The sequence below is a fragment of the Anser brachyrhynchus genome (genome assembly GCF_964034855.1).
Source record: "Anser brachyrhynchus genome assembly, chromosome: 7".
In the NCBI taxonomy this organism is placed as follows: Eukaryota; Metazoa; Chordata; class Aves; order Anseriformes; family Anatidae; genus Anser; species Anser brachyrhynchus.
The window spans coordinates 37,714,898-37,725,187 of NC_137701.1; the positions used below are offsets into that span (position 1 = coordinate 37,714,898).

The window sequence follows — 10,290 nt, forward strand, 5'->3', positions numbered from 1 at the left end:
CTTGTGTCCCAGAGCAACTGAAGAGAAGGGATTTTTCCCAAAGAAATGTAATATGAACCCACAGCTGCAGAGCACAGGAAGCCTATGGAGTTTCTGTAGGCCAGGAGCCATCGAGGCTATTTTCAGCAAAAGCAAGCTCTTAAGTATGTCTGAACTATTTCTGACCCCTCTCGTAACGTATCGTACACCATGACCTGCTTTCTCTATTTCCAGTCTCAGATCGCTATTGTTCCAAATTCAACCTGTGGAGGAAACAGGAATTTAAAGTGCCTTTGCATTTTACACCAGCAGAAGAAAGTAGCTTAAAACTCTATTAATGCACTGTGATCTCTGCATTCAGTACACTTGTTGTGGAGGAAACCCCATGGCACAGTCTGAAAAGGACGGACATTGTGGAGTTTTGAACTCCACAATAAGCACCAATCTCAGGTTGTAGGTACACACATAAAGCCCCTTTACACACATACATAACAAGGTATACAGATTTCACAAACAAGCCAGGAATTCAACTGATAATGTTTGCTTTTCCTTAGCTTCATCAGCTGGTGAATACCACTGTAATACAACTGAGCAAATCATCCATAAAGCCAGGACATAAATAATAATGAGGTTTAGTTTGCATTCATAAAATATCAAGAATCCCAATTTATTACTAAATTTTACATTTATCTACATTGCAGTGCAATGAATTGAACAGTTTGCCTAAGTAGAGCTTATGCTATCAGGGGCTCACTTAACCACTGATTATTTCAGTGAGTCTCTCAAGATGGGGTTAAGAAGTGCACAAGCCATGAACTCTTCCTCCACAGTAGATGCATTTTGGTGTCTGTCCTAAGCTGGCAGCAGTGTGTTCTCAGGACATTGATATTTCTGCAAGGCTGTGACCTGTTATAAAATGGCACCTATTGCTTGTGTCTTAGGATCACTGTCAAAGCCAAATTTTGTAGTTCAGTTGTGTTTTTAGTACCCAAAAACACTCAAGTTTTACACAAAGAACAACCCCTATAGCTGAATTCAAATAAGTTTACAACAGACAATGATGCTGCAGTAATATGTTGTGTCTCAGGAAAGTATGTAACAGGACTTACAAGGAAAAATAGTACACTCAGAAGAAACCTAATGGATTATCTGTGCATCATTTTGTACTTGGGCTTCTTTTCTAACACTGAAAAACCCGTCTGCACAAGCCCTGCCAAAATGTACTTATACACACACAGACATTATCACTTAGTAGGATGGTACGTTTTATTATCAGGTTATTTTCCAGTACATTTGGCACAGTTAAGGTAAGTATATTAACTTTACTTCCAAATAAAGGAAACAAAGTTGTACTGAATGTCTCAGCCATTGTCAGTGAGTTAAGAACTGACAGGAGGTCCAAGTAATCAACCCTGTCTACTGCGCCGAGCTTTCCCCTGGGACATCTCTTCTGATCATACAATGTATCTGACTGGCATGGATGTAGAATTGCTTTCAATAAAGATTTTATTTCAAGCTTGGATGATTTCTCCCCAAATGTCTTGTCACTAAAGCAAAGTATGTAATACCTGTTGTTTTTTAAATCCCATGAACTGGCTTTTGGGAAGGAGAGGAGCATAAAATGTTGAGCTAAACGCTGTTCATCATAAGAGTCATATTTTAGCATGTTCAAATTGATCAGGAGCTCTGCAAAAGTCAGAAAGCTACCACATAAAGTAGCAGTGCAGTGAAAAGATCTGTTAGAAGAGCTATATTCAAGGTGAGTAAACTCAGCCAAGAAGGCAGCTGAGCCATCCCCAGGCAGAGTCCTGAAGCTGAAACATTACATCTGCTTACCACTGACTATCTATAGGAAACGGGTATTAGCTAATTTGAGGATAATTATTGGTAGAGAGAATCAATGGAACACGCAGACTTTGGCCCACTGAGGCAGGGCACAGGAATTTATGTCTCAAACCAGCCCAACTCTCCACCTGGGTGAGCTGTGACACTGGTTCCTAGCACTAGGGCAGTCTGTCCCTATTCTGTGGGGTTATTTGCTATGCCAAGAAGATGGATGTCACAAATACGTAGCTTCTCCTTTCTGGGGAGTGTTCTTTATCCCCATGTATCTTTAATCTTTCTTGGCCTCTGTTTAGATCTTGGTTTTGTTCTCTCACGACAGTGATTTCTCTAGTTAAACCAAATGTGGTGCAGAATGCTGGTGGTCAAAGTTCTGATAAGATGAAAACCTACTTTTATCTCTTGGTTCTCTGCTGACTCCAGAGGACTGCATTTCGTACACTGCCATTCTGGACCATAGTATTTTACCAGATGATCCTTTCTTACTTTTCTGATCCCCTCATTTTGTAGTGTGTTGCTCTTCAGTCGTAGGCAATATTTCTAGTTCATGGAAGAGCAGCATGATCGTCTTATTTAAAAGTTACCCTTGAACATAATTTAGAGCAGTTAAAGAGTACAAGAGTACTATGCATGTCTAAAAATGTTTCTGCTAAGGGTAGAAATGCCCCAAACATTAAGCAAACAAATCCTCGTGAGCTGGAAAAGGCTAAGAAGGTAGGAGGGAACGGTTCTCCTCTCATCTGGCAAAGGACAGCTCTGTCCTCAAACACTCTCCAGCTTACAGTAAGACAGTTCTATTTGAATTGGGGTTTTCCTCCCTAAAGACACCGAGTTATCTATTTTATATATGTGCAGTAGGAACATTAAAATGGTGAGGAATCAGAGCCACCACTGACATGCTTTCCTCTCTTCGGTAGTTTCTACAGAAGAGAAATGGTTGAAGAACATTTCATAACACCTAGTATGTTTGAAGTAAGAATCCTGTGTGCTTTCCGAATGTCAAAATTAATAATGATTTTATTTAGAGAGTTTGAAAAGTGTAGGTTTAATGAAACCGGAGAGCCAAACTCACCATACCATGACCCTCTCAGCTGTGGGGTTGCCCTGCTCTCGGTTGCACGCTCTCCAGCTTACAGTTGCCTTAGCAACAGCCAAAGCATAAAGTATTTTTGCTTATATATCTGCCATTGATACTAGAGCCCTTCTATCAGACACTTCTGCTGTTTTAATAAATCATTAATTTCATTACTATTAATAATGAGACCTGTATTTTCTGTATATCTCCTGACTTGTGATCTTTAAGGACTTACACCATTCTTGAATTTAGCAATTTGGTTTGTTTATTTTTGGGGAAAAAAAATCTTGCACACCGTAATGCCCAGCAATTTCTTGATGTGGTTCCAACATCTGTAGGCCTGGATTACAGATTGTTTCTAAAATGATCTTAAATTGATAGATCATTGCTCCTTTCAGTTAGGCTTGACAAAACGTAGCTCTGGCATTTCCTTTCCCTTTTTATGTTCTAAGCGGTGTGTTACTCTTTCTGTTCTTTTTTGTGCCAGAAAAAGAAATTCTTGCCCATTTTTTAAGGTTTTTCCCTTTTAACAACTGAGTTTCACTTAGCAGCTACAGTAACAGCTTAAATTGTGTATATTTGTTTTTGTTTTGCTTTGACTTTTTTCCTTGTGTGGACAGATGAAAAAAACATCAGTTATGCAATTTCATTGGTAAATATTTGTAATTTAAAATGGCATAAGGTCCCAAAGTCATAATTATTTTCTTCAGGCTGGATTGAATTCCTTCTTTCTTTCCCTCCAGTAGCTGTATTTTGCCACAAATCATTTAACTACTGAGACTTTCCTGAAAAGTAATTCTGTTTCCTTGGCTTAGAATTTTTTGTTGTTATGGTCATCAAAACAAATACAACTGCAAGAATAGATAGAAAACCTGAAGAATTTTCAATAGATTTTGTCCATATAATAATTATTAAACTAATGTTAGACTTACTGCCTCCCTGTAAGTGTGGATTTTTTCAGTGCCATGCTCCATGTCAGTGCACCACAACAGGTTCCTCTCCATCGCCAATGCACACCATGAACATCATGCTTCATGCCATACCCTCACCTCCTGAGAGCTGAGTGATTGCAGACCATCTCCACTCAAACAGGTCTTTGTGTGCAGGACTGCATCTCCAGGGAAAGCAAAGGGAATTATTCTGCTTCAGAAGGTGGCAGGGAAGGGCAGAGGGATTGGCTATTCATCTTCTATTTTCTGTGTCCACATCAGAAATAACATGTTGATGGTTGGACTTGATGATCTGGAAGGTCTTTTCCAACCTAGGTGATGCTATGATCTTGCTCCAAATTTTACAGAAGAACGTAATCAGATCCTTCCTCTCCTTTCATTTTATCAAGCCCTTTTCCCACCCCACCACGACCATTCTTTACCCTGATTCTGCTCATCCATGATCCATGGCCTCCTGCTCCCTGCAAAGTCTTTCTGATCCAGCTTCATTGATGCTGTCCGTTGTCAACACCACCTCATTGCAAAACCATAGAGCTGCTGAATAGGATTTTTTCCCTGGTGAACTAACATCTCTACCTATGCCCAACATCGTCTGCAAATATTTTATAAGGTTTCCAACTTCTAGCATGTAACATGCTCAACAAAAACAAGTCCTTCTCACAAGGACACCTCAAACTCCATGTATGTCCTTCTGCATAAGTAGCATTGAGGAAAATAACCCTGCCATCCCTGTGACAAACTTTTTTAATTGTGATAAATATGTGTGACGTCCATCAGAAGCCCACACAGTCATTTGGCAACAAAACTACTAACTTTTGAGACTTTCTGGATTCCTAAGTGATGATATGTTAATCTTACCACAGAGGAAACATAATTATTTTTTAATTTATAGTAAAGATGCTATATTTTAAGAAACAAATAATTAAGCCAATCTGATTAGTGCCATATGGAGAGTGTTTTGTGCAATGGACACCACGGTTACAAGCATGAGGCAGAACTCAGTAATGTTTCCTATTTAAATATGGAAAAATCCATGAGCATCAATGTTCAAGGAATGTGGTAAATGACAAGATTGGCAGAAATCCACAAGAAGATACTCTTTGCTGTGCAACGAACGCCCACGAACATGAAAGAAACCTTTTTTTAAGTGCCTGAACCCAAGCCTTATGAAGTTTCTTTCACTTATAGTTAAGATTGCTGTCAATTCAGTAATAGGTATAGCAAAACAGAGACAGCTATGATGATTCTTAAATTGCTTTCTGGACTTTAAAAAGGTGAATGAGTGACAAATAGGGAGAGAAGGTGGAAAGCAGGACTTGGCTTCAACTGTACTCTTGAAATATCTGAGTTAAAACTAACCTGTTAGGGAAGCAGCCATAAATTCAAACATTTACATATTAAAGTTACATTTAGTTCACAATCCTTGTAAAGCTGTGTAATTTATTTGCAAAATACGTATCTTCATTTACTAGTCTTTCCAGCCTAGGATATTTTATATATTCTGGAGGGTGGAAGGAAATGGATTTCTACTTAGTTCATACTCAGCGCCGCAGAGATTTATGCGAAACTGCCTACCTAAACTCCATCCGTTAAACCTATATTGTTCTTAGACCAGACTTCTCAATCCTTAATGTCATTTCCACGAGAATATTAAGTCTTAATACAGACAAAAGATCAACTTTTAATAATAATGGTCCCCCTCTCATAATTTGTGGGTAATAAAGATATCAAAGGTTATAATCCTTACCATTATTTTCTAAGTCATCCCATTAAGGTATGTGGTCTCAGTGTCTCTTAAGAAACTTTGTGTCAGGATAAGGCATGCAAAAGTCTTTAGTTATATAAATTTCACAATCCATTTCAGAGCATACTAACTTTATTGGATTTAAATTAGCAGAAGGAATGTGTTTCATGTGAGCTTTATATTAAGGGCCCTTTTATATTTACCCAACTCTTTCAGTGCAGGAGACCATGCTACAAGAAGCAGGGAGGCTTCTCCCTGAAGCCACCAAAACTGTTAGCACCAACAGTGCTTGATTCAGTGTATTGATTAACATATAGGGCACTCCCTATTTTCGGTATTTAAATGCATGAGGTCAGAAATTATTCCCTTACAGCACACACATGAACTAATGGTCAGTCACCAGAAAGCAGCAGCCAACAGTACCCCGATATAAATGAATTGTAGGCTGGGCTTTAGACCTCCATCTCCTTTCATTGCTCATCAGGCTGGCAGAAGTCATCCCTTCCCTCCCTCTTTTCTTCCTTTCTGCTAACTCAACCAACCAAACATCCATGATAGGAGAATCAGTAAAAAAAAATAAAAAACGGAAAGTGCCTCTGTATAGTTCTAATGCAATAGCGACTCCTTTGACATCCCTCTTTTTTAACCAATTCTTTCCTTTCGTCAACAGGATAGCAGCCAAGGAATCCGTGAATCTTATGTCAACACAAAGCTTAGGAATTGTGTTTGGACCAACGCTCCTTAGACCTGAAAAGGAGACAGGGAACATGGCAGTCCACATGCTGTACCAAAACCAGATAGTTGAACTTATGTTGAGTGAGTACAGCAAGATCTTCGTCTCTGAGGAAGACTGACAGACAGGGCCTGTTATTGAAAACGTTCACATCTGTCTTGATGTCTAATATTTTTACATTTCTGTAAACATATTTCTGAAATATTTTTTTCTTTCAAGTGACAGATGCCTCATTTTGTGAAAACTTAATGATGATTTTGTGTTTAATTTTCAAACATTGGAATAAAAAATATTGTCAACATTTGCCTATATGTATTCTGCATTAACCCTTTGAGAGTTTCATTATGCTAGCACTCCAAGTGTCATTTTTTTTGCAAGCTGAGCATACAGCATATGGCCACGGACCATAGAAAATGCTGTTTACCAACATATGCAATGGCACAGAAAGACAAATGGTAATTGAGGAGACTGGTGGAAAATGGAATAAAAAACAACAAATTAAAACAGATACCACATTTTATCTAGGTAATCCAAGTATAATTTACCTTTCTCTTTGATATGTATTGAAAGTTAAAGACATGATACGTAAACAATTCCCCTACTCCAGGAGTTCTAAAAAAGGAATGCATTTAATACATTTAAACAAATTATGAAAAAAAAAAAAAAAGAAAAAGAAAGGAAGAAAAAAAAACAACAGTCTCTCACTATTTGCATAACAGTGCCTAAAAAAAAAAAAAGGAAAAAAAATTGGAACTTTGGCGTTTTTACTTAAATGCAGTACATGAAATGAAGACATTGCATGACTGCTCATTTTAATGTAACATCCATTTTGATTCTTCATCACACTGTACATCTGCCCGCTTTCCCCAGCTATCTCATGTTCTGTAGCATTTGTATTGTGCTCCTGAGGATGCTTTATTGGTGAACTACATTAAATTCATCTAGAAAGAACTTTAAAAAAAGCCTTTTCATATGCCCTTAGGATTACTTGGCTAGACTTGAATCAATTTATGCATTTGATGGTTAGTTTCAGTTGTCATGGATAAACAAAAGGGTAACTGTCTAGAATATATCAAATATTGTTTCATTTTGAAATGTATGTTTCCAGCTATACACATCTCCTACCCTGTTTTGTAAAAGTATTCTGCTGATAAAATGTAGACTTATGTTTGACAGCTTTTTAATCAAGTTCAAAGAGAATAAATAAAACTAATCCAGTGTGGTAAAGAGTCTGTCTGGTTATCGATTTGTTCACAAAATGAAAAATAAACCATGTAAATAAGATGTGTGAAACACAGATCTAGAAGCAAATATTTAAAGCAATTAAAGACCCCAAAACATAGGATTAATGCATAGGTCTGCTGTGCACAAGAGATATGTCTTCAATATCACCTCAGCAGATCATGGATTACTCCAGTTTTACTTAGCATCATTTTACAAAATACCGTGTTATTCAGGAAAGGTTGCTCCTCAGAGCAGTCATTTATGGAAAAAATACATAATGAGGCTTGATCATTAACCAAGACCAGGCTCTTTCATCAGGTACTAAAATGGGCAGAAAATACCACCAAGGAAACATAAAAAGCGTTTGAACCCACTGGCCCCATGATATTTTCTGACCTCCCATGGACTGGAACGTCCAAAAAAATCAAGCGAAACAGAGGGGTAATGACCAGCAATTAAAATGAAAAACATAAAAACAAAATACTATCCCACTATATCACAAGTATTCAACATAACCGCTTCCTAATGAAACCCTAACATTCTGAAGAACCCAAATTCACTTCACTTTCAAGAAAATATTTTTCATGTTCATGTCAAGCCATGAGTACTTAAACAGTAATGCTTTTCAGTATCGTCGTCTTTAGACTCTTTTAATAGCAACAAACCAGGCGCTGTTTATAGCCTGTGGAAATGACTAGAAGAAAGATAGTCAGAAGTTCAGTCTATTCCTTAATAAAGACCATTCACATTATGGCCCCACGGGTGCTCACAATCATGCTATTGAAGTAATTTCTGCTATTACTGGAAATGAAAAGTTCACTTGTTACTTGGATCCTGTTGCACTCAGAAGAAAAGATTCTTAATTAATTAATTAATCTTCCTTTAAGCTTTCTTTGGAGCATGGAGACTCCTCTTGTTTTTATAAGCAAGAAAAGGCTTATGAAATGAGGCTGTATCTTTTTATAAGATCAACTGGTTTGGTTGAGATTTAAAAAAAACAGAAATACAAGCAAACTTTTAGACATACAAGTCTTTCTTCTGTTTTAAAGGGTGCCTACGTGAGTTCTGCACAAATGTGGTGACTTCTCTATTCAATGCTTTGTTAAAGATAGAAGTCTGATATGTGGGTAGCCGATTCTGCGAGGACACAAGTGGGTCTCACAAGAGAAGCCTACGTGTCTGGGGTGTGCAGCAGATGTCTATCCTTTTTCCTGTCCAAACAACAGAAAGGACCAACCACGCCTTGCCATCAACATGCTCATGTCCCCAAGAGCCCAGATTTTCACTGTCCTGAATATCTACCTGAACACAGGGGGGGAAATTACTGCCTTCGCTGTTGGTCAAAGTCAAAGATCCAGCCCCATGGCTCTGGACATCAGCCCCCAGGGCCAGAAAGCAGCTGGACACATCCATTTCCAAAACCCAAAGTGACCAAGTCCGGCCTCCATCCAGTATGAGCAAATCACTGGGCCTGTATCACACCGGGCCTGCATTGCTCCTGCAGGTAGTGCTTATAACAATATTTGCTACGAATTGGTAAAACTTTTGCTTAAAGTCCTTAGTGTGCCAAAATTAGACTTGCAGAAGACCTTTTCTTCAGGTGTAGGCTTCAGTTTGAGAAAAATCTCAAATAACTTAAGCAACGAGCTGTCACTATTACTAGCAAACGATCAGAAAAATGAAGGCTGATAATGCAGCAGAGTTATTTGTCCAAGAATCCCTGTGTTTATCTGCATCTTCTCCCTATAAAAATCAGCTTTTACTCAAACTGGTGTGAAAAGGCAGCTGTCCTAATTACTGGGATTTCTGCAGTAAAAGAAGACATTGGAAGGAGATCTGTAATGGAACTAAAATGAGTATTTCTCGTTTGGAAAAAAAAAACTAACTGATTGAAGTTTATCCTTTTACAAGAAAATTGTCAGTTTTTACTCAAGAAATTCAACTGAAAAACAGAATTTCCGAGAAACAGAATGAGACAGACTGATCTTGCTGAGCTAGAAGACATGTAAACTGCCCTGAACACATTTCCATCTCTCTTTTTATTTACATATATATGTGTGTAAATATATATATATATACACACGCACAGAGCAATATATATCTTAATAGCTCTTTAATTCTCTGCTAGGCCAGCTACAGCGCAGGTACCATTCAGTCTGATTCTGTAAGCAGCTCATGTTGCAACGGAGCCAAAGACTGCAATCCAACCTGAGGCACTCAAGGAGTTCAGCTAATCAATTACTACAGAGTATATGGACCATGGGCGGAGTTTGGAAGAAAGCAAGAAGTTGGGACCACAATCACCCACCACTGTAATCAGGCAGCACATAGATTTTACATGGTTAATTCTCAGCAGAGGCTGAAAGACAAGCCTCGGGGAACACACATATTATCACTGCACAGCAGGTTCCTGTGCACTGCATTCCTGCTTCATAAAGGAAACATGGAGCACAGGGAAGCTGAGCGTAATCGTGGATGCAGGTCTCAATAACAAATTCTGATTTTTGCAGGATGCAAAAATGGGACCCAGGGCAATGCTTGTTTTGCAGAACAGAAGAACCTTCCCTAGCACTCATTTCAGACAACAGAGAAAAGCCTTCCCTAAAGAGCAAGGGCAACACAAGAGAAACATCTCCAGCAAGTGGTCTGCTGAGGACAGGAGCAAACAAACCCTTTGCTGCTTGAGCTCTGGAGCCCCTGATAGTCAGCAGGCTTCACCAAGGGAATGCTTACAGGATGCTAT

The 10,290-nt window shown here is 38.5% G+C and overlaps 1 protein-coding gene across 5 annotated transcripts in view; it reads left to right on the top strand.

The window, feature by feature from the left end:
• Nucleotides 1-7,550, top strand: part of ARHGAP15 (Rho GTPase activating protein 15) — a 331,850-nt gene extending 324,300 nt beyond the window's left edge. For all 5 annotated transcript variants that reach the window (XM_080599841.1, XM_080599840.1, XM_080599843.1 and 2 more), the window contains one exon: nt 6,261-7,550. In XM_080599841.1, the coding sequence (XP_080455967.1) occupies nt 6,261-6,444 (184 nt within the window). In that variant the 3' untranslated portion in view covers nt 6,445-7,550. The remainder of the gene's footprint in view (nt 1-6,260) is intronic.
• The last annotated feature ends 2,740 nt before the right edge of the window (nt 7,551-10,290 follow it).